This window comes from Glandiceps talaboti, chromosome 4 (assembly GCF_964340395.1).
Source record: "Glandiceps talaboti chromosome 4, keGlaTala1.1, whole genome shotgun sequence".
Lineage (NCBI taxonomy): Eukaryota > Metazoa > Hemichordata > Enteropneusta > Spengelidae > Glandiceps > Glandiceps talaboti.
The window spans coordinates 17,087,835-17,112,185 of NC_135552.1; the positions used below are offsets into that span (position 1 = coordinate 17,087,835).

Genomic DNA, 24,351 nt, shown 5'->3' on the forward strand with positions numbered 1-24,351 from the left:
GGGCAATAACATCTATATCTCAAGATTGTACTGATACTAATAGTGCACATACAATTCAGTTATGAAGTGATAACTCCTAACCAGCAACACACAACACACAACACACAACACACAACACACAACACACAACACATACAATAACAATAGCCCATGATGTGTAAATCTCAGTGTGATATACTTGGGATGTTTGCATGAATGTTTACTGTGTTCTCTGTTGCTTTTGTTTATGAATGTGCTGCAAAAAACCACTTCAAGCACGAGTGCAAAAACCCTGACTGCCCAAACTGACATTCACGTCATGTGATTGTGATAATAATTACACACGTTTATCTAATAACAAATTTCACAAAAACGTAAGTGATTTTACTTGTGTGTACAATTGCATAGAGTTATACAATAATGGTTTTACTGCATGCAAATACTAATAATATATGCATGCACACTGATACAAGTAATAGCTAGTACCTATGAATGTAATAATGAATAGTTTCCTAGGAACCTTCGAACACTTTAAAGACAGAATTAAATGTTTACATGTATTTGACATAATTTCTTGGCAATGTTCAAATCATAAACTATTCTAGAATACGTATTGCATCTTTTTTAGTCCATGTGGATTTATCTTTTTTAGTCCATGTGGATTTTTCATTCAACCTTGACTGGATCACTTAGGTTAGGAGATACTCACATGAAGCAATGTTTTGAATTAAACCTGTGTAAAAATGACTTAGATATATTTAAAAGACCCTTCTTTTTGTTTTTTAAAAGCCATTATCATACTGCAAGATTTGAGTGTCTGAGTATTACAGTTTTTGAGTAATTAGGCTGAAAACATTGATTTTTAATGACAAATATGGCCGCCATTCAGTCAAATGTGCATATATCAAAACACAAATATGGCCGCCATTTAGTCAAATGTGCATATATCAAAACACAAATTGACGTATATATGTACCGTATAATATGTCACCTTTGTGCCGAGTTTGAAAGAAATTGGATATTGCATGTCTGAGAAATGACATATTATGGAAGGATGGATGGAGCCCATTGGGGCTAACAAAATGTACAGATCATTCTTATCTTGACAAAAAAAAGAGTTGGTACACAACATAAGACAAATTACACTTCTGACAAAACTATTTAAAAGAACACTACTGAAATGTTGTTCCACGCCACACAACTTCAGTAAAATCCACACTCACCACAATCTCATCTCCTATACTATCACTTCAAAATGGTGGCAACTTTCTTGTCTGTTTGTTCTAATTCTTTCCTCTTCCTCTGGTACACTTGTATGACATATTTGTCAGGTGTCACACCTTTGTCTCTCATTTCATTCCATATATTATCTAAAACTCTGACAGAGTTGGCATTTTCTAACTTCCTTGCTGTGAAATACAATTCCAGTTTCTCCACCGACATCATTTCACACGAGTCTACATCACACAAGTTTCTAGTTTGGCTTTTGTCCAATTTGTCCAAAAATGTTGTTCCTGACAGTTTTTCCACTTCTGTTAGTGGGACCTGGAATTCTTTGAGTTTGTGGGCTGAGGTGATTGGTTTGTTCGGGACAATGAAAACTCCAAGAGCTACAGGTTCATTTGGTTTTCTTGGGTTATTCTCAGCAGTTACAATCTTGAACAGATGCGTTGGCACGGCAACATTACTGTCACCTATGACCTGAGAGTTACAATATGCAAAAAGGTACCTCATTTCATTTTCTTTATTAAGTTGTAAAATATTGCTCTCTGACCAAGGGCATGAGGCAACAATTCTGGTTTCAATCAACATGAATAAAGACAATATCAAAAAGTTCCGTCAAGTTTATAATTACGTTTATAATTACTTCATTATGTTGAATTAATAATTGATATTTAATTAAAATACACAGAAAAATACATACAGTAACTTGAAATGCACTGAAATATAAATAGAATACGGTGGACTGGGATGTAACATGTGTCTGCGTAATGCACGTCTAGTCTAACGTGTGGAGTGTACCGATTGAGTAGCGCCCCCAACGGTCATATGAATTATCTGTCTTGTCGTGCGCTCGCGATCGCGAGCTCGAATGATTCAAATCTTTGCAACCGTCCATAAAAGTACTGGTTTTTGAAAATTCAATATGCACGAGCTCGACATTTGCTCAATTTGCTCAATTTGCTCAATTGCTAAAAAAGGAAGGGTAGGACAGGGGCATGAGGCAACAATTCTGGTGAAACTTGAAAATGATAATGATGTCATACATGTAATAAAGGCCCAAGTTAGCTATGAGTCACATTTACATACTTACTTCTTTATTTATAGTATATTTTAATAAACTCATTATACACGTCTACACATATTTGTTATTTTGGGTATAAGGCCAGAAATGGAATGATTAAAAATATTATATGTATGTACTTACGAGTATTTGTTTACTCAGTCAAATGATGTTGTTACGTTTTCTCTTTCATTCAAAGTTATTTTTTGAAGAGACACAGATATGACGACTACAGTTTAATGATTATATTTTACGTAATCTTATGAATATAATATAGACCGGAATCGACTGTGTGTTCGAGCCTACTGCAACTCTACGGCACCAAATATTGATTAAACCAAGATATTATCAATTGTGTTTTTGTTCATATCCCTCGCATAAGACACACCGTTTCGGAGCTTCAATTCATATAATATTCTGTTTCAGCAATCTGTTTTACTGTCCCGCAAACACCACAATGTACTGCAACATGAGAAATATATATCTCACCACAAGAGGGCAGCAGGTGGTATCAAGCTTTGAGAGAAAATTCATGGATCACATGTTTGATTTGAAGCGTCCTGATAGGTTTATTCGATGCCGTGTCCTAACCCTCTGTATTACAAGTTTAAGCAAGGAATGTGTTTGAGGTCGAGCACAGCAAGCAGCACGTCATGCATCGACGCGTCAGCTGTCGCGAGCGAACTAAGCATCGACTCTATGATTTTGCATGCACCATGATCATGTTCCATTAAATCTTTACAGACAAAATCTATCCGTATACTTTCTTTTCCTTTATTCTTTTTTGGAGTCTTCCATATTTATATAAACTTTTTCTTCGATTATTAAAAATGTTTCATTTTTTTTAAAGACCAGAAAGTGTACAAATACATACCCAAAATAAAAAATATGTGTAGACGTGTATAATGAGTTTATTAAAATAAACTACAAATAAAGAAGTAAGTATGTAAATGTGACTCATAGCTAACTTGGGCCTTTATTATCTGGATATCATTATAATTTTCGGGTTTCACCAGAATTGTTGCCTCATGCCCCTGCTCTGACTTGTAGTGACGGTATCCACTATGTAAGTTACTTTTCTTTTTACTAATAGACTACAACCTTTTGGCAAAGTTCATTTAAGTAGAATCTAAATTACCAATATTGGCAGGATTTTGCAATAATTTACAATCTCAGTTACCTGCCAAAATAGTTCTAGGAAGTCTCCTAGTATATGCTTAACAATGGTTTTTAACATAATCTTGATTTTAAAAAAGCTCAAAAATAAGGCTTAGTCTAATTAGCTTAGCTAAAATACTAACCTGGTATTTCACAAATTTATTTCCCTTGGCATCTGTTTCAGGTAACATAAGGGGTCCACTGATGACATAAACATCTGTAAAACTTGCAGTGAGGTCTCTGCAGTACATTTCAAACCGATTCCAGAATCCCATATTGTTGTCAATATCCTGTGGTAAGATATTGGACAAGTAAAATGTCTCATCCATAGCCATCTGAAAAATGAAAATAAATATGATTTTCACGGCCAATACCTGTAAACCTGCACATTTTTGCTATGATAGACTTCTTTCTCCTTTTGCAGGAAAACAAAAATTCAAAGATAAATACATGTAGTGTCTTAATATACATTCTTGCACATGAAAACAGTGTACCAGTCTGTTAGTTCATTAAAATTAATCTTTGAGAACTAGCTGAAGACTGTCATATATCACAAAGTTTTCTAATAATGGCAAAAATATCTAGGCTATAATACAGTATACATTTCATATCAAAATGATACAGACTTTGGGAAGCAATAGGAAGCCATAGTTATAACATATTATGATTTTATTTTTATACCTGAAGATATATTAGAATGGAATACTACAGAGTTTCAAATTAGTAGAAGTATGTGGTATAGTATGTATGGATGTGTACTTCTATTCGACATACATATTTCTATGACTTGGAGTGAAATTACGCTTTTCTGTGGCTTGAGAATGTCTGCTAAATACTTAAGTGGCACAAGCTGAGTTTATAAGCTTTTTACTCAAGTGAGAATATTTATTAAAACTTTGATTAACTATTCCGGTAAAATGTTAATGTCAACACATGCCGCCCTCTTGCATTTCAGTTTGTGTTCTGGCATTGTTAGAATTGTTGATTCTACAGTAGAGAGTTCCTGTACATTTCTGATATGTATAACAAATTACGTCATCGAATGTTTAGAAGTTACTTGCTGTGTATATCCTAATACCAGGTTTGAGTTAATTGCAAGTGATGGTTAAGTGTACTTCAGTAAGTAGAATACTATGAGTACCTATTAATATACAGGAAAACATTACATCCCCAAAAAAACGTATAATTTACTCAGCTTGAGCCCCTTTAACTATGGTGACCAAGTTTGTTACTTATTTTTTTTTTCTCTTTTTTTAAATAAATTTTTGTGCTGGGAATTCCTCCCAGCGATTTTCTGTTATGCAGACAAATACAAACAAACACACACAAATGCTACAGAGATCCATTCAGGTTTGGGACTACGTGACAGAGCTATGCTGCACGCTCCATATCACATTGCTGTGGAACTGTCAAGGCTTTCCCAGTCAGTCCACAGGCTATCCCAGAGTCACCCAGGCCCGGCAAACATAGCACCTGCAGGCTCCGTGTGTGTAATCGTCCCCGACTTTTCAAGTCATTACTCCAGGAGTCCCCCAAATTCGCACTCGTCTTGTGAGTGAGACACGGCTGAGTGATACAGCCTACCCATCGAGTCTGTAGAACACTCACCCTGGGTTTGGGTCAGTCACAGAAAAATCCCCTGTTTCCAGTGGGATTCGAACCCGAGACCTCCCGACTGCTAATCCTGTGCGCTAACCACTATGCTACAGGGAGCCGGTCCAAGTTTGTTACTTTATTTGACTGTAAAACTTGCCAAATTAATATCCTAGTACATAGAGAGAGCTAAAATTGATAACTGCTATTTACCATGGATTATAAATGAATTAAAGCCAATTACTGTCTCAAACGTAAAACCTTGTGTAAGGACATAATAAGGTTTACTATTTCCGGTAGATGTATTGTATTTATTTATTCATAAATTAGTTGTTCATTGATTCTAGTTAACTAATTGTACCTGACTATACTTGCAATCTCCTGCTGGTGCCATATGACCTCTGGACCATCCACTCTTCCAGTAATCACTATTGAATGCCGAGAACTGTTCTGGTATGTCTGGGTCTCGTCTGAACTTACTGTGTTTTCTGTTTGCTGTACCTGCGTGGTACATACAAAGTAGATGCATGATTTTGTAGGGAGATGTGTTAGTCAAAGAGTGAGTGAGCTTGTGGATGGATGGATGGATGGGTGGGTGGGTGGGTGGTGAGTGGGTTAATGAGAAAAGGAGGGGGTGAGAGATGGGGCTTGGATGACTGGATGGGTGAGTGGAGGGACAAGGGAGGGATCAGTGGGTGAATAAGCGAGTGAATGAACCAGAATTAGAGGGGGTTGATGGATGGGTGGGTGGGTGAGTGAGGGTATTATGGAGTGAGTGAGGTTGATGGAATGAGTGAGTCCAGGGTGGGTGGGTGGGTGGGTGGGTCAGTGAGTAAGAGTGAGTGAATCAGTAATTGAAGTGAGAAATAAGTTTGTGAGTGAGTGAGTAGGTGAGAGAGTGAGTGGGTGAGTGAGTGAGTGAGTGAGTGAGTGAGTGAGTGAGTGAGTGAGTGAGTGAGTGAGTGAGTGAGCGAGCGAGTGAGTGTATAACTCTGAATTCACGTTAGCTTTCTGAGAGTTTTCAAGTTTCTAGGAATTTACACTTTGTAGCCATCTATTATCATTTTCCAGGTATTTTGTAAGATAAAGATATGAGTGAATAAATGGGTGCATTTCTGAGAAAACCAATCAGTCTTTGAGTGAGGGCCAATTTTTTCTCTCCTTTGTATGTTAAACACTTTTAGACAGGTTCAATCATTCAAAATATTTGTAATGCATTTTGAAAATACTCATTCTATGATTTTCAATTTCCATTGAATTTCAACTTTATATCAACCTTTGATATGGTCCTTGGTGATATGCTCAGCTACCCAAAGTGGCGTTTTCTTGGTTTGGTCATAACACAATACATGGTTGGCATAGTAATGCAATTCTGGCCCCCTATCTGGTACACCATATTTCAAAATCTGATCTCCTCTCTTTAGTTTCTGCAGGTCTGTTGATTGGGGAGCTGAAAATTAATACCAGATATCACATGGTATGATAAATGGTGGTTGTATGTACAGAATAACATTTACATACTTAACTGTCCATTCCCACATTGGTGTTGGCTGTATGAAAAAAGATCACCATTTACATGTATTTAGTGCTAAGTTAGAAAAGTCAACCGGCTATGTGGATTTTACTGCTTGTTAAAAAAAATTGACATTTATATTGATTTCTCTAACAATACAAAAAATTGTCTGGAGTCTGACTGTTTTTCAAAGGTAGAAAAAAAGTATTACAAAAAACGAACACAATTTAAAATGACACATTTTACAGAAAGACACCTAGATGTAGAAAAATTCAGACATGCTATGTTTACTTGAATTGAATTGAATTTTGACTGACAGACTGACTGACAGACTGACTGACTGACTGACTGACTGACTGACTGACTGACTGACTGACTGACTGACTGACTGACTGACTGACTGACTGACTGACTGACTGATTGATTGAATTGATTTTCTTATAAAAGTGTAAAAGAATAAAAATATTGGAGCCTAGTAACAGACTAATGTACATTTCTAGTCATTGTCAGTGTTGTTAATAGTCTGTGAGATACGAGATCCATACCTCAGTATCAGCTACTCTACCCAGCATGGTTTAGAAGCCTGATAGGGCTGAACATCATCCCTGTTCAGGTCAAGTCCATGTAAAAGATAATGGCTGTGACAGGATTAGTCTAGTTGATGGACACTTTATATGCCAAGGGTGAGTGGCATGTGAAATAGTCTTGATTACCCAGACTCTCGTAGTTGGGGAAACTTGCTTTATATGGCTACCACCACCCAGGGAGTCTGGGAAAACAGCATTTAAATTTTATGTGACTTCCACTTTCGTTTAGAATGACTGTATCATGGTAAATTGCACTGAATCAAGAATGGGACGCCGAGTGTCACCCCAGACAATTCAATCTCATATGTCACATGTTTGACAGTCTACGTACAACAATTAATTTCAAAAAATATAATTTTACAAACTCAATCTACAGCCCTTTTCGTATGCTTTGTGCATCCTAACCAAAAGTGTAAGTCAAATAAAATTGGAATACTTAATTTTTTCATAGACTCTCTTGATGGGGTGGGGGGTGGGGGTGGGGGGGGGGTAGTCATAAGTGAGTGCCCCAATCATAAGAGTCTGGGGAACTGAAACTACATGTATACTATAGCTTCTATGACATACTAAAGACACAAAATAGTATAAAACTGACCAGTAACAATTCTGGCTGCATTCACTCCAGGTAGTTCATGTCTTGTATTTACTAGGTAGCCAATGATTACAGATGTAACCGTGGTTCCAACAACCAGACCACCACCAAACAGTCTACCAGCTGTTGCCATGGTTTTATACAACTGTCACAATCTACAGATGAATTGGAATGTACATTTCAAAATGCTCAGATGTATAATACGGTGAATGCTTTGAATATCTACTAAGAGGAAATATCCAGAATTCAAGTAAACTTTTTTAACGTGTTGGTTTTCTTACATTTGTACACACCAAATTTATTTCTCATCTGACATGATCTTTCACTCAGTGAATGTTTGTTGGTCAGCCAGGAAAAAAATACCCCCCCCCCCCCCAGTAGTATTTTAGTGTTGGGTCTCATTGTAATCTTGTTGTGTGTATGCTAGATACTAGTATGCTAGACATTGTCATCTGTGGAATTATGAATGTACAATTGAATAGAAAACAGGAAGTCCAAATCTATGGGAAACATACAATTGATAAAGTAAAGTAGTCTATTTTTAGAAATAGTGTGCGTGGCAGTAAAATATGGCAATAATAAAGTTTGATGGTTGCATTTTGTGATCAGGAGAGAGCCCCGAGAATGGCCCTGACTGCCAACGTCGTGACGTAACACAGTGTATGATGGTTAACAAATATAGATCGAAAGATAGTGAATTTGCTATCAAAAATATCGAATAGTCAAAGAGTATGATCTTGCTGTTAAATTGTGCACGTATTTTTTTTCTAAAAGTTAGTAATATGCAGTTTTGTTCTCAAGTGTTCATACAGCTGCAATAAATAATTGTAGCTTTGTTTTTGTTTACAGTGCTTTTTATTCTAGTTCATATTTTTTTGCTGTTTTGCACTAGGTTGTGTCGCAACAACGAAATATTGTCAAAATCGAACTATGCCGCATAGTTGGCTTACAATCTGAAGTAATCAAAATGAATACTGAAACAATACTTTTTAAAAAATACTTACAGAAGTATGTTATAGTATATCACGATATTTGTGCATGCTGTCCGATGATGCTGACACACATACTCATGATACTGTACTGCACTGGTACTGCCAGCTGGGGAATGCGGTCAAAGGTCAAACCGTGAGTATTTCGGTCATTGTTAATATTGTTTAATGTTGATTGGTTTTTAAACTGATGAAAAAGCTGAAATGATTTTTTTCTCGATCAGACAAAGCCCGAAATTATCACCAGAAGGCCGGCACAAAGGTGAAGAATGTGGTCATATCGTTATCTATACCTGTAAGTGTATACATGTTGTCTATATATACCTCTGATATATACCGCCTAACACATGCGCCTAACATCATAGATCGCCCTCACGCGGTGATTTCATGACCTACTTTGTTTTCACTTTCATGATAATGGAACTTAATTACATACTGCTGTTTGCTAGCTAGCGTCAACGACGACATTGATTCTAGCTGTAAGACGATCTGGAGTTTTTTAGTTGAGTTTAGAATTTTAGAAAGAAAAACACTGTTCAGCTAACCAGCGACAGTATATCGTAACAGTAGCTGTTACAGCTGTAAAGGTCAATATACGATTAATGCTTATCAAAAATAGAATAATTAAACAATTCGATTATTGCAGCTATGGTCTACCAAATGGATGGATGGATGCAAATACATGAACACAACTAAAGATTATTGGAAAAAAAATTGTTTGCACATGAAAAGATTATTGGAAAAAATTTGGTTGCACATGTAAAAAAATGACTGAGGGTGTTATTTCATTTTCGCGTCCGGTTCAGTTCAAATCATTAAGCCAGCAAAGAGTTTCTTTTCCATGATCACATCTCAGAGCACGTTGGTGATTTGAGATCAAAAAGTAGTATCTTCTGAACTTCTGTGACTGGGGAGAAAATTTCGGGGGGGTGGGGGTGGAGAACATATAGTAAGAATCATGCATGCAGTGACTCCGAAGATGCGCTCGATCTCATTTACATCTTGTTCCTTATATTAAAACATTTCATACTGATAAAACGGCAGATCTCTTTTTGGAATATTCGGTGGCCTTGAAAAACTATTAAACTAGGTACGCAGTTTAAGATCCACTATTTGAAGATATTTCTTTCAATGATTGTGTTCGACGTTGTCTTTGGTTAAAATGTTGTTTGATATAATTATCTCATTGCACACTGACACTAGCGTTATTCCGCAATTCATTTTGAAGCGACAATTTGCTGTGGAAAGATTGGCCTTGTATTTGTAAACAGAGCTGTACCTTCGACATCAAAATCCAAACTTCAATTTCCATTATAATGATAATAACAATTTCTTTATATTTTCTGAATAGTATATGTAACAATATACATTTGAGTCTATTCCAAATATTATAATATCTTATACAGTGATTTACTTGGCTCTGATGTTGCATACAAGCATGAATTGAGATTAAATATCCAATATGTACTAAAAAGGATTGAACAAAAGTTTACGACCATTGGGCCATCAAAAGTCGGAAAGTCTTGAAATGTTTTTCTCTTTATTCGGGATTTTTTGGAACCAAATTAAACTTCAGGAGAAGTCATTTACCATGTGCACATCCGCATGATATCTTTCAGCTTTGCCACAGCAAAATACACTTCCAAATAATATGTAATTCATAGCATAATTGTTTCAATTCTGGTATTTTATTATGTCTATGGTTTGATATTTTATGCTTCTAAATGGCCTCCTACACTGTCTTATTTTCTTTCTTTTCACCTTTGGAGTTGTCTCCTTCCAATGCATCATTGTACCAGGTGATTTTATATCTCCACTGTAGTGTAGGTGACAGAAGGGGTGGCTAAAATAATGCCTGAGTTTCAATTGGCGGGGCTTAACATTTTTTTTTAGAAGAGAGGGTGAGAGGAACTACACCATTTGTTTAACCGTAAATTGTGTACATTTCCTAACTGTAGCTATGCAGGCAAATTGCATGAGATAGTATCAAGAACTGAATAAGTTCTATCTAAACTCGACCTGAAATATTTTGCTATCATTATATATGGTTTGTTTTATCCTTGTCAAGCATTGTGAAAAAATAAAAAATGAAATCGACCTACTTACCCAATGTGATGGGTTAGGTTACCCGTTGACCAGCATTTTTTTATTTTTTCTGACCTTCCGTATAATATTTAATTGCGTATGCTAAAATATAAATTATGTAAATTAGCACTTTTCTAAATTTTGAATGCAAGATTGCACCAAGACAAAGTTCTGCCCCCTTGGCAATTTGGTCAGGCTCCGGCCCCGGTGTGCGTGTGTGTGTGTGCGTGTGTGTGTGTGTGTGTGTGTGTGTGTGTGTGTGTGTGTGTGTGTGTGTGTGTGTGTGTGTGTGTGTGTGTGTGTGTGTGTGTGTGTGTGTGTGTGTGTGTGTGCGCGCGCGCGCGCGCGCAGCTCGGGGCCACGTTGCAATAATAAGCTATTTCACCGTTGATGGCGTGCTACAGGGATCTTGACCCATGATGATCTTATTTCTCCGGCTGTAGCTTTGTGTCAGATCCCCGAGTCAAATCGATCTGTGTCAGTTCCGGGTCAGTTCGTCCATGGATATTAGGGGAGAAAGTTGAAAGGTGACTTTGTTTGTGTGACAACGCATGCATTGCAGGCTGTACAGTTTATTTGCGAATCACAGATTCTAGTGCTTTTGTGTGTGTGGGGGGGGGGGGGGGGGAAGATGGACCCCGGAGACCGGGAGATGGATGGTGGAGGGGCTATTGGAGGTCAGAGGCTGAGGTCATGCAGAAGAGGTCTGAATGAAATAACTTTAAAAATGACTGATTAAGCTATGATGCTTTCAGATTTTACTTTTGGTGTCTAGGTGTCAAAAGACTCCAAATTGCTACGCGAATTCTCAAATATTTCATACGGATACATTAGGGAGCCTTCAGTAATTACAGGGGGGGGGGAATCAGCGGGCTGTTGCATAGAATGTGGCCCTCCCTCAACTTTGTTTCTCTAAATGATGACCCTCCCCTGCTAAAGTAGTTCAAAGACATGGGTTAACTCCGAACATAGTTGTAAGCAGCGATTTCATTGATATTGGCTTAGTGACATTATAGTACCTATAACCCTTAAACCCTAACCTTATTGGTTAAGTGGCAGCAGTAGGATTTGGAACTGGAGGCAGCGATGGGATGGCAACCCCCCACCCAATAATGCAAAATTAGACACTACATACAATGAGTCACAAACAGTAAAATGTGACCCTCCCCTGATCCCATTTTCTAGAATATGTGTCCCTCTCAGAGCCAATTTGTAAAAAGTGACCCTGATCCTCCCCCATGTAAATACTGAAGGTAACCTTCTGCCAAGATAAAGGATTATCATAGGTGAGTCATCATTTGTATGCAAATGAGGTCAGTTGAATTCCATCTTTGGTCATACACATATTTTCATGTATTCTTTCTGTTTAGAACATCAAGGACAAAATTCATGGTAGGGGAGAGTAAAATCCAGCAGAACCATGAAATATTGTAGTACAAGAGGAGGAGTAGCAGGATGGAGTTTTGAACAGGCTCTGTTTTCACCAGGATTTATGAAAGATGGCGGTCTTCTTATGCCAGAAACTATTCCACGTGTATCCCATGATACATTGCAGCAGTGGAAAAGTTTATCCTATCCAGAGCTATGCAAGGAAATCATTCCTTTATTTATCAGTGAGGAGGAAATCCCAAGACAAGACATGAATGGTTAGTTGTCATGGCTATATTAAAATTTCATGGATTACTCAGAGACCAGTTTGTCCATGCATAATCCAAGATTAACTTTGAACCAAAAAATATGAATTATTCCTTATTGGTCCTTCATTACTACAACCCATGTCTATGTCACTAAGTTCTACGGTGCTCAAAATATGAGTCAAAACATTCCAAATTGCCATTATTTTCTCCTATTTTCCATTAATTATGTTTGAGTAGATATAATTATGTTATTCCCCAGCCAGAAAATACTCACTGACCTAAGGGGTTTTCACTACTCATCTAGTCCCCTTAGGTATGTTTTTATACACATATTATAACTTTCATTAAAGTGAGAGCGAGATTCCCACCAAGCACTGGTAGATTGATTGGATGGTGAAGTCAGAGAAAGTTTTCTGTATAATACAGTCGTTGGGGGCGCTTCACTGGTTGCATTATCATGACCTTGTTTCAATAAATTTGTAGCAACAAAAATAAGATTTAAATTAATGGGTTTAACTTCGTGTTGCACCAAAATTTAATTAGCTCACCAAATATGATACGAAGTTAAACGCATTAATCTACACTAAACTTTTGCACAGATCAGATTTCATCATACTATTGAAGAAAAATAGATTTCCTTAGTACTCAAAAGGAGGGTAACTTATCATAAGTAAGGAAACATGTAGGATTGGCTAGATGAAACAGAGTTAGAAGAATGTAAACTGGCATATCTCTATTTCTCTCCAAACAGAACTACTGGATAAAGCATTTTCTAAATTCGAATTCAAGGATATCGTGAAAGTTGCCAAATTAAAAGATGGATTAAATGTAGCCGAGCTATGGCACGGTAAGACGCTGGCATTCAAAGACTTATCTACTTCCTGTCTTGGACAATTCTTTGAATATTTCCTCAAAAAAAGTAGGAAACACATCACCGTTATAGTAGGTAAGTAAACATTTTTTTTTGCTATTTTAGTTTGAAGTAATGAAATGAAGAAAATTTGTTTCTTGTTTTTACAACTGTGACTATTTTTTAAACATAATTTTTGTGCCATCTCCAGAGAATTTTTAAAATACAGACACAAACACACATTTCTACAGACTTTCCATGAAGGATTGGTACTACATACATGTAACAGAGCTATGTTGTACGGTTGCTGTCATGTCAGTCACTGTGAAACATTACTTCAAGAGTATCCCCTAAATTCACACCCACATTGTGAATGAGACACAGCTGTCAAGTGATACAGTCTGTAGAACACTCACCTTGGTTTGAGTCGGTAATGAAAGATATTCCCCTGTCTCCAGTGGGATTTGAACCTCCCAAATGTTAGTCTTGGGCTTTAACCACTTAGTAATGCCACAGGGAGCGAGCTGATCTAGGCCGTAAATTAACATACTTCCAATTTTTTCAGCTACTTCTGGGGATACAGGTAGTTCAGCTATACAAGGACTTTGTGGTCTAGAATGGGTAGATATCATAGTTCTACTACCAAAGGGGAGAATTACAAAGATACAAGAATTGATGATGACAACAGTGATAGATGACAAAGTGCATGTAATGGCAGGTGGGTGAATGTGAACTTTATCTACCCTCTAAGTGAAGAGGTATAACCCTCAGGGTATTTGCATTCGGCAAAACATCTACAATAATTACGTGTAGCTCTTGTGTTATATTAGTAACTATCATTAAACCTCTTAGTCTAGTTCCTATATGACAAGTTACGATTACTATGATCATGTCATGTATAGGGAAAGCCATTAATTCTAGCACAAAAATCTGTGCTACCCCCGACTGCATTCATATAAATGTTATGACGTTATCTCATCCCCATGATTTTAGTTTCAGACTGGAGGGGTGGAGTTTGGTAAATGAGTAATTGTTCAAAAGGAACTAACCAACTGCAACTGCCTGTCAATTTGTGATGGATTACTACTGACATGCATCATTTTCCCTTAGCCCAGCAGGGGTGCTATAATAATGACTTTCCCTTAGTATATGTGAGTGGAGATGATCGTAGTAGTCATAATGTGTCGTATAGGAACTATAGACTACAAACCTCTTAGTCCTTGAAACCAACTAGCTAAGCGTTTTTTAAGAACTGTTAGAACTGATTCTGTTTGCAAGTTAACAAGTACAGGTATACGCTAAGTCTTGAATGTCTTGTAAGGGGTTTAGGTTGAAGACGATATGATATAATGAAATGACATCACAGGTACCTGTAACTGAGGTACACCCTATGAATAGTACATTGTGACATGACATCATTTATTATCACTGCAGAGAATTATCATGTGTTGTTAACTAGTTTATTATCACTGCAGAGAATTATCATGTGTTGTTAACTAGTTTTAAAAACACCCCACCCCTCCCAATGACTTGCTCTGCATAGACATATTACTGGGTATACATGTTTGAAATGAGATCATTTTGCACTATTTGTAAATAATACCATGGTTACTTTGTAAACAGAGAGGTCATATCATTATCAGTGCAGGGAACCATAATGGCAATCAGACCCCCCCCCCCCCCAAAAAAAAAAAAAAAAAAGAGAGAGAGAGAGACAGACAGACAGACAGACAGACAGACAGACAGAGACAGACAGACAGAGAGAACAGACAGACAGACAGACCGACAGACAGACCGACAGACAGAGACAGAAACACACATACATCACACACACACACACATATTACAATATCAATATCAATCTTTATTGCGTAACATCATGCTTTAGCGAGCATGGTAAAGCGTACAAAAATAAGTAAATAAAATACAATCATTTAGCCAACTGCTATATTTTTTACATTAACAAGAAAGTTTCCAAGAGAAAGTTTATCATCTGCAGACAAAATATGTAAAAATTTACTCTTGTTATCTAAGGAATGAAAATTGTAATTACTTAATGAAAAAGAAGAAAAAAGTTTCTTTCTCTCATTTATGTAATGAGAACAAATAATTAAATGATGAAATTCATCTTCTACCAGATTTTGACAAAATTTACAGAATCTTTCATCCGCAGGAATCTTAGGAGTACAATGCCTTCCTAATTCCATTTGAATGTTATTATCTGAAATACTAAATTTAGTCACTCGTGTTCTATGAACAGGATTTTTAATATGAACAAGGTATTTCTCAAAAACAAACATGTTTGATTATTAAGACCCATGATTACTGGGAAGATTAATTGAGATAGCAATGTCATGTGAAGACATTTTTTGGGGCAACAAAATTCTAAGTAGGGTCTTCCTATGTACTTGATGTTTTAATTCTTTTATTCCATTAGGTGAGAATACAACAACAGATTGTCTGGATCTTGTCGTCAACGACATCTACATGGACCAAGACTTCAAAGACAAGCATAATTTATGCTCACTGAATTCCATTAACTGGGCACGTGTCATGATCCAAATAGTTCATCATTTCTATTCATATTTTCAAGTCTGTGAGTCATGTGACCAAACTGTAGAAGTGATAGTTCCAACTGGAGGTGCTGGCAATGTAGCTGGTAAGCTAACCTCGATTGGTGTTTCCATAAAAAGTGTGAGATTTAAAAAGGCAACTTTGAGTTCCAATATTTATTGTTAATTATGGCTGTCTGTCTTTACTTCTTCTAGAGTTTGGACACTCACATAAATGATCGTTTGTATTTGATATTATGAAAAATAAATGTAAGAAAATCCATCAGCATTCCTCTCCCTGCTACTAAGCTTACAAAATCTTTAAAATGGCAATAATGAAAAGCATAGTGTTAATTCAGTTTTGCCAAATTAATCATATTGACAAATTTTGTTTCTTTTTTCACTGACATATTGTCTGGCTCACTTCAAGCATTAGACCACGTCGCATCCATTCATCATGCAAGCTCTTTTCACAAGCTATCTCAATGGGCCTACCAATCAAAAGATTCCTTTTATTCTTTGTCAGCTGGTTGTATTTCTAAGTGTATTGGTCAACCAATCAAAATAACTCTTCTTTCTTTCTTCGCCAGCTGGTTGCATTGCTAAGTTTATGGGTCTACCAATCAAAATTGTCACTGCCGTGAATGCAAATGACATCTTGTTTCGAACTCTTCAGAGCGGAGATCACTCATTGGCTAAAGATGTTGTTCCCACCCATGCACCAGCAATGGATGTACAGGTAAATAAAAACAAATAAGAATAGTAACAATATCACTGAAAGTGTTAGTGGCAGTTACCTATATCAGTCATTTTGCAATGATTATAAAATTTCAATTTATGCAAGTTGACAAAAATAAATGTCAGAGAACTTTGCGAGAAACTACATATTGTGACTGTTATCCTTGTTAATTCAGTTGTGTGTGATCAGAACATCAGGTTATCAGTACTAGACAAGTAAAACTGGTTTGGAAGGTGTCAAGAAGCCTTCTCCTTATCACACTGTAAAATCAACATAGCTTTGTCCACAGATACACATGGCCACAACACACACCAGGATGCAACTTACAAACTTACATATACACACACTAAACACATGATACTCTAATCTAGTTCCTGACAACCATGTTCTGATTTTAAACTACATTATCACACACATTGTATGTGCGAAGATAACGTAGTGTAAAATCGGAACAAGGTCGTGAGAAACTAGACTAATGATATTCATGTCTGTTCTGTTAAAGAGACGACTTTTTATTTTCACTAAGGAAATTATCCTGCTGTGTTATAAATTTGTATATGTGATAAGGCTCCATCAATTATAATGCTTTGTTTGCCGTCCTTGAATTTCCCCAAAACCTACCAGGCACACAGGGAAAAACCAAACACAGAATGAAAACACAATGTTAGCATGTTATGTAAAATTCACATTTTCTGTTTGTACCTAAATCTACTAGACTAATGAAATATAAATGTCAAAATCCAAAGTTTGATTTTCTTAAACAACTAATTCGATATATGTGTAGTTATTCTGAAGATAGTTGAACGGTCTTTCCATTTACATAAGTATGAAATACGGCCTTCTGTTGAAATTTTGAGCAAAATGAAATGTGTTTATTTTTTCTAAATCAACCAACAAACCTACTCGCACATGGACGGCAAACAAAGAATTTAATTGATGGAGTCTAGGAGATCTTGTACCGTCAAAGCCAGTTTCTTTTAATTGTCCACTACTTACTAAAATGATGTTCTGAGTTCAGGTAATTTCTAATCAGCAGTGAATTAAGAATTCAAAATAACTACCAAATCCTCATCCAAATGGCAACTTTAAAATTATTCCAACCACCATCAGTGATACTATATTTAATGATCAACATATATATATATATATATATATATATATATATATATATATATATATATATAATATATTAGTTGTTTATATCAATTTCTTTTGGTCCATTGAATTATTACTGTTACAGTAGTCTCAGAAAATTTGTCATTTCCAAAGTTCTGAATTTGTGAGAGTAGTTTTTATCAGATGAATTACTATATTGCTAGAAAACATAAATGATGGGCATATATGTATGGTGTATTAGTGTCTGAAAATGTATGGTTTTGAAATACTGTTCTTTTTTCTACATTTCTCTCAAACTTTTTGATGTTTCAGTTTCCATTTAATTTCGAAAGACTGTTGTGGTTATTTTCCAACCAAGATGCAGTACTTGTTGATAAGTTTATGAAGGCTTTTAATGAAAGTGGAAGAGTTAAACTTTCAGAGGAAATACGAATGAAGGTATGTTGGAAAGATATCCAAGCTTTGTGATATCCAGGTATACTGTATAATCTAAGTATAATGCATCAAGGCAGAAGATATAAATGAAGATTAAATCATAGAAAACATCAGATGACGTCAGTTGCCATACACAACTTTATTGGTCTGTACTGTTGCAGCGTAATTTGTGCTAATCACATAGTCCTGTTTTCAGTCACATTGGTATAACTTTCACCGCAGCTTGTAGCTAACCACCCATGGTACATTCCTCCAGAGGTTGCAATATTCATATTATAATTGTGTATGCATACTTTTCCAAACAGGTCTTCCCAAAAGTACATCATCTAAAATGGTGAACAGATTTTTCGTTGAAATATATCTTAAATGATGCTGTATGGGATGCATACTTCTACAAAGGCTAACCACACATATAGCCCATCCGCATCCAGCAGGGAGTCAAACTAAAAGTGTCAGAGGGAGATTTTCATATCAATTTTCTTTGTCTATGATTTTGAGTTTTGAAAACTAAAATAGTTTGATGATAGCTGTTTACCTATAGTCAATGGAGAGTCCATTAATGAACTTTCCATTTGATATTAATTTCCTACATGTATACTGTGATAATAATTTACTCAATGATCATATTACCCCTTAAATTATATAGCCACCATTTCAGTCAATACAATCTTCTTGAGATGTTACTTATAATCACTTTACATATTTCAGTTTTTATCATTTTTCTTCAGATGAACACTGTGGTGAGTTCTTATAGGTTGGATGATGAAGGAATTCTACAAACAATGAAGAAATGTTGGCATGACAACCAGTATTTGTTGTGCCCTCACACTGCCATTGCTGTCAGTTATTACTATGAAAAGGGGTGAGACTGCCTATCTTAGTGTTAATCAGTTGTTAGTTATTACTATGAAAAGAGATGAGCCTACCTATCTCAGTGTTAATCAGTTGTTAGTTATAACTATGAAAAAAGGGCAAGCCTACCTATCTCAGTGTTAATCATTTCTGTGTTACCATCAAATTATTTAACTATGCAGTCCAATAAGAGTTTAGATTCTCATAGATTATCACATCACATGCAGTATTTCACAACAGCAATCAATATGTTATGTTTATACCAGTCATAATTGCAATACTGAAAAATCAAATTCCTATTGTATATGATAGACATGTTTATCTTTGTACATCTTTGTTATGGAATGGAATTCTCACAATGATCTGATTTTTTATTTGTATTCAAAGTTGGAAACAGAAATAGTTTGAAATGTTGAAGGGAGTCAGTGTTGATTGATGCTAATAGTGTTTGAGGTACTTTTCACTTAGCTTCAAAATTTAGACACTTCAACTGCATATATTGTATGCCTTCACAAAACTTTGTACTGATGCCTTCACAAAACTTTGTACTGATAGATTATTATCTAAATTTGTCAATAATAAGGTCAAAGTGGTAAGGTCAACAGGAGATTGTTTTATAATAATTGTTATGCACAAAGTACAAATTTGTCAGAAACTCATTTTACCCTCTTTTACTTATTACATACTTTTCCTTGCAAAGAAAGCAAACTTGTTGATTGCATGTTATCAAATATGTGTAACAATGCAACTAAATGAATTTTTTTATTTCATGCATTTTTTTCTAGGACAAAGTCTGATGAGAAACCACAGGTAAGTGTTTGTATAGCAACTGCATCTCCTGTCAAGTTTCCAGAGGCTGTTCTAGAAGCTGGACTAACTCCCCAAACAACACCTGAGGTTGAAGCTTTGGAATCCATGCCTACAAGGTATACATTACTAAAGGAGGGAGAAGATTGGAATCAAATCTTGAGGAAGAAAATAGAGAAAGTAACTTCTAAAGCAAATACTGTCTAGAATTAAGTGTTTGCTAGTAAGAATACTGACAACCGTGTGCCCAAAGTATCGGATTATAATTCCTTGTAGGGATAAGAGACTAGGAATAAACAATATTTTAATAAGTTTAATGAATGTCATATTTGTGAAGGAGAGTTTAGCACCCTATATTGTACATCAAATGCTGCCTTGGGTCCTACAAGAAATGCTTGTGATCTATTCGAAGTATTTTTATAATGTTTAGCCGTGTGATTTGTAAAGCTATCAATAAGAAACTTGTGAAGATGCCCTACTGGACTTAACACGTGTTCAGCAATTTTTCGGATTTCCTGCAAGAGTTTAAAAAAAAAGTCCATTTAAGTGATCAAGTACAGGCAGTTTGGTGTTACAATTTTGTAATTTAAAATAATGATAAATAAGGATAATTTGAATAGACCTCTGAGTATGGAAGTATCTTCTACAGCCATCTTCTACTTCTCTGGGGATGGTGGCGAGCCCATGGTACAACCACATGCAGGTTTATTTGTAGAAATCTCCACTAAATTCAAACGTGTTGTGTGTTAGGATCACATTTAGTTGGCGGTTTAGGAATCGTAAAATTGGCTTATTGACATTCTACAGCATTCAATGCCTCCACTATTGTCTGCATTGCGTCACTGTGCAACGTGTTGGTGTACATTGATACCACATCCATAGTAACCAGTGTTACGTTTTCATTGATCTCAACCGATTCAAGTTTTCTCATGAAATCTGTTGAGTCTTTAGTGTATGTTGGTTGTCCTCTGCCTCTAAAAGCAAGGCTGAAAAAACACCTTGCGGATCATGTTATGGTCGAAATCTTTGTTTGATGAACAAATTAAAAAGTAATCCCAACATATGCGGGAACACTCTCAGACAGAACTGCAACTGATGAAGGACTCAACAGCCGGTGAGAATCATCTTAAAACAAGGGTCAACTAGGTATCAACCCGGGGACATATCGCCAATGTCTTCCCTGCAATAACTTTGACAAATTGGTCCACTAACTGACCTTGAAACCAATTTATTATACCAAACAATATAATCAAGTTTGAACCAGCTTTGAAAAATGCTTCAGATCCATTTATTAACAAACTTGATCTAACAACCCAAGGTTGGTTATGGTAAAAGCAATGTCATACACTTATTTAAAATTGATGGTGTTTGGAGTTCCCTTCCCTTTATTACCACTACACATACACTTAAAGTTTTGAGTTCATAAAAGATTTTTTTTATTTGATTGACTACCAACACATTATTGCACACAAATCAGTGACCCCCTAATCCCTTGTGCAAAAAATAATGACCCACCCCTAAAAACTCCCCCCCCCCCCGTAATTTCTGTCCAGTCCCTAAGCTTCACTAAAGCCAATGGCTGACTGCTATGTAGATCCACATTGAGACATCTTTTGATAGTCATAAATACTTAACATTCGATAATTTTATGCAACAGATTGCTCAAAAACAGAGCGAGTCGACGGACCATCAGTTGTGTAGTCTCAGTTGTCGCACAAAGTTATAACATTGTATAAGGGTGACCCTGTTTTTTTAGAATATGTTCCTAATTACTTTTTCATATAGCAACTATGGGTCATTTGGTCGATTTATTTTTAAAAAGTTAAAAATAAAAAATCATCTTCATGTTTCTCTGCATCTCCATTTCCTCCTTGCTATCTTCTTTTTATTAATGAAGTTATGTATATAATATATGTAGATCTTCAAAATAAAATATCTTCAAAATTTTACATATGAAAATCTGTATTTGTCAAATATGTATATTGACAAATAATTGGTCGTTGTCAGATATGATTATGCAATGACGTTGTTTGCAATATTTACTTTTATTGAAAAAATTGTGGAATTGATTTTATACATGCAGAAGTAGTGTATTTTAGTCACTGAAATATCTATGTTCATAGTTATACATATTAATATGTACATTTTTAATTATACCCAATAAAATATTTCAAAACTATCATAATATCAATTAGGCACCATCAATAACAGCACAACAGCCCGATAAATACCTGGTGTGTGTATGTATATATATATATATATATATATATATATATATATATATATATATATATATATATATATATATATATATATATATATATATATATAGTTTTGGTAGTACTGGAACTCTTTCTTGGGTGTAACTCGGAGTTTCACGCATATTGCGATCATCAGACACTCACGCATATTGCAATCATCAGAGTGTCTGATGATCGCAATATGCGTGAAACTCCGAGTTACACCCAAGAAAGAGTTCCAGTACTACCAAAACTATTACGCTCTGCCACTGCGGTATAGAGCACTGTCTTATAGCAGATTGATACTCACCGAGTTATATATATATATATATATATATATATATATATATATATATATATATATATATATATATATATATATATATATATATATATATATATATATATATATATATATATATATATATATATATATATATATATATATATATATATATATATATATATATATATTATATTGGTTGTTATATACATATTATTATGACCATATGATTGACAATGCCAAACATTGAAATCAAGCTGTTTCTCAGCTATCGGTGGGTTGGTTCGTTGATTCGTTGGTTGGTTGGTTGGTTGGTTGGTATGTGATGTATAATTCAATCGAATGAGAAAGGAATGTGACATAAAAGAAACGTGTGGATGATTGCAAGAATGATTAGATCAAAAATGACTGAACAGTCATCATATTTAACTTGGAAACTAAAAGATGACTGTTAAGATTCAACAAAGATTCATTTATTGTTACCAAAGTTTTTCAATTGTTCGGTTCATAAAGTGAATCTGAAGACGTTTCAAAACAGAGATGTTATTAAATTAAATTAAATTAAATTAACAACACTGTACGTCTGTCTTTTCAGAAGTCATGATTATTGTGCTAATGTGGTATCTGGTCTCTACCCCTGCATATTTGTTTCTGTTCATTTGTCGTCCATATGCTTGGTGATTTGTGTGATAAATTTGTTCAACTGTAGATTTTTTATCATTTTGAATTCATGCTCATTCTAAGTTTTGAAAATTTACATTTTTATATCTTGTAATGATATTTTTTTTAATTCAATGTGCAAACATCGAAATGTGTATATTCTAATGAATTAAAAAAAAGGATATTTGAATAATATCGTCTACATCTCACATTATACTAGATTATTAGATAGGGCGAATTGGGCAGGCCTTGACAGTTCAAGGCAATTTTCATTGTAAAAAAAAAATTCCAAGCAACGCATTATCCTATTCTGAAGTCATGTTATCGGAATTACCATAGTTTATCTAGTTAATTTTGGTTCTTGGACATGTTCGCCCAAACAATTGCCCCCCTCCGGCACAACTACCCTCAGACAACTATGCCTCCCAGAACAATTGCCTCCCTCCAGCAGAAAATTGCACCCGTAGGACAACTACCCCCCCCCCCCCCCCCCCGAAAAAATACCCCGCACATAAAAACCTGGTTGATTGAAATAGAGAGAACAGTAAATGGATAAAGACTGTCCACAAAGATATACACACTTTATTCTATATTTCGAAGATAAGTAAACGTATTAAGATTTCACTTATTTCTCACATTCATGGTTATCTATTGCAAAACAATTAGTTGGAAAAATTAAAACTTGGGGAGGGGGATTATGGAAACATTGCAATGTTCAAACTCGTGTTCTTTCTCATGACAAACATTGTTTAAAACTGTTGTTGTTGTTGTTGTTGTTTCGAAATCTCGGTGATGTAAGTTTATACAGAAACACCACGAGCGTTGCCGACATTGGTATAAACTGGTCAGTATCCGTTACAGAGAGCGCCAATTTAATATCATAAAGTGGTCGGGGTTAGTTTATGCATGCATATAGTGATTCCATTGTTGCCAAGCAATGACCTCATAGATTCATTTGTCGTAGATTCACACATCGCCACCCTTCTCACTAATAATGTATGCAAAAGATTTATTGAGATAGACATTCATGCATCTAGGTGACAGTTGTCCTATGTGGCAATTGTCATAGGGGTCAATTGTTCGCGGGGCATGCAGTTGATTTGATTTGAGGGGGGGGGGGGGGGGGATTTTGACCAAAAGCAGGAAAAACAAATTGCTGCCAACTCAATATAGAAACAATGAATATTGCCAGGCTATGAGCTTAAAAAAATTGTTGTGTTGCAAATGCAGAAACTAGCTATAAATGTCAAATTCCCAGCTACATGTTTCTGGCGCCGCCGCCTGTGGTTGTGGCACCTAAACTTTAAAGTGTCTTATCAAAAGTTTATAGTAACAGTTGTCAAACGCTGAAACAAAACAATGAATGAATTAAAAGAATTCGTCAAGGAAAGCATGTGACT

The 24,351-nt window shown here is 35.6% G+C and overlaps 2 protein-coding genes across 3 annotated transcripts; one reads left to right on the forward strand and one right to left on the reverse strand.

Annotated features, from left to right (window-relative positions):
* Positions 1-1,161: 1,161 nt before the first annotated feature.
* LOC144434540 (nuclease EXOG, mitochondrial-like) lies at positions 1,162-8,795 on the reverse strand. The gene is made up of 6 exons (XM_078123005.1): positions 8,711-8,795; positions 7,710-7,861; positions 6,291-6,464; positions 5,376-5,515; positions 3,565-3,756; positions 1,162-1,680 (listed from the first exon to the last, which is right to left on the reverse strand). The coding sequence occupies exons 2-6, from the start codon at positions 7,837-7,839 to the stop codon at positions 1,225-1,227; spliced, it is 1,092 nt and encodes a 363-aa protein (XP_077979131.1). The 5' UTR covers positions 7,840-7,861; positions 8,711-8,795; the 3' UTR covers positions 1,162-1,224.
* Positions 8,796-11,200: 2,405 nt separating this feature from the next.
* Positions 11,201-20,754, forward strand: LOC144433973 (threonine synthase-like 2). 2 transcript variants are annotated; one of them, XM_078122393.1, is made up of 9 exons: positions 11,201-11,307; positions 12,151-12,426; positions 13,169-13,363; positions 13,833-13,985; positions 15,705-15,926; positions 16,410-16,558; positions 17,987-18,112; positions 18,838-18,971; positions 19,747-20,754. In XM_078122393.1, the coding sequence occupies exons 2-9, from the start codon at positions 12,201-12,203 to the stop codon at positions 19,973-19,975; spliced, it is 1,434 nt and encodes a 477-aa protein (XP_077978519.1). In that variant the 5' UTR covers positions 11,201-11,307; positions 12,151-12,200; the 3' UTR covers positions 19,976-20,754. The 2 variants fall into 2 exon arrangements, with proteins under 2 accessions (XP_077978519.1, XP_077978520.1); XM_078122394.1 differs by lacking the exon at positions 11,201-11,307 and adding an exon at positions 11,410-11,484.
* The last annotated feature ends 3,597 nt before the right edge of the window (positions 20,755-24,351 follow it).

Coding starts and splice junctions, on each gene's coding strand:
- LOC144434540 (XM_078123005.1), bottom strand. CDS start 7,839: ATGGCAACAGCTGGTAGACTGTTTGGTGGTGGTCTGGTTGTTGGAACC. Junction 6,465..7,709: donor TGCAGCCAGAATTGTTACTG/GTCAGTTTTATA, acceptor ATTAATTTTCAG/CTCCCCAATCAACAGACCTG. Junction 1,681..3,564: donor ATAAATTTGTGAAATACCAG/GTTAGTATTTTA, acceptor TGTAACTCTCAG/GTCATAGGTGACAGTAATGT.
- LOC144433973 (XM_078122393.1), top strand. CDS start 12,201: ATGAAATATTGTAGTACAAGAGGAGGAGTAGCAGGATGGAGTTTTGAA. Junction 13,986..15,704: donor CAAAGTGCATGTAATGGCAG/GTGGGTGAATGT, acceptor TTATTCCATTAG/GTGAGAATACAACAACAGAT. Junction 16,559..17,986: donor CACCAGCAATGGATGTACAG/GTAAATAAAAAC, acceptor TTGATGTTTCAG/TTTCCATTTAATTTCGAAAG.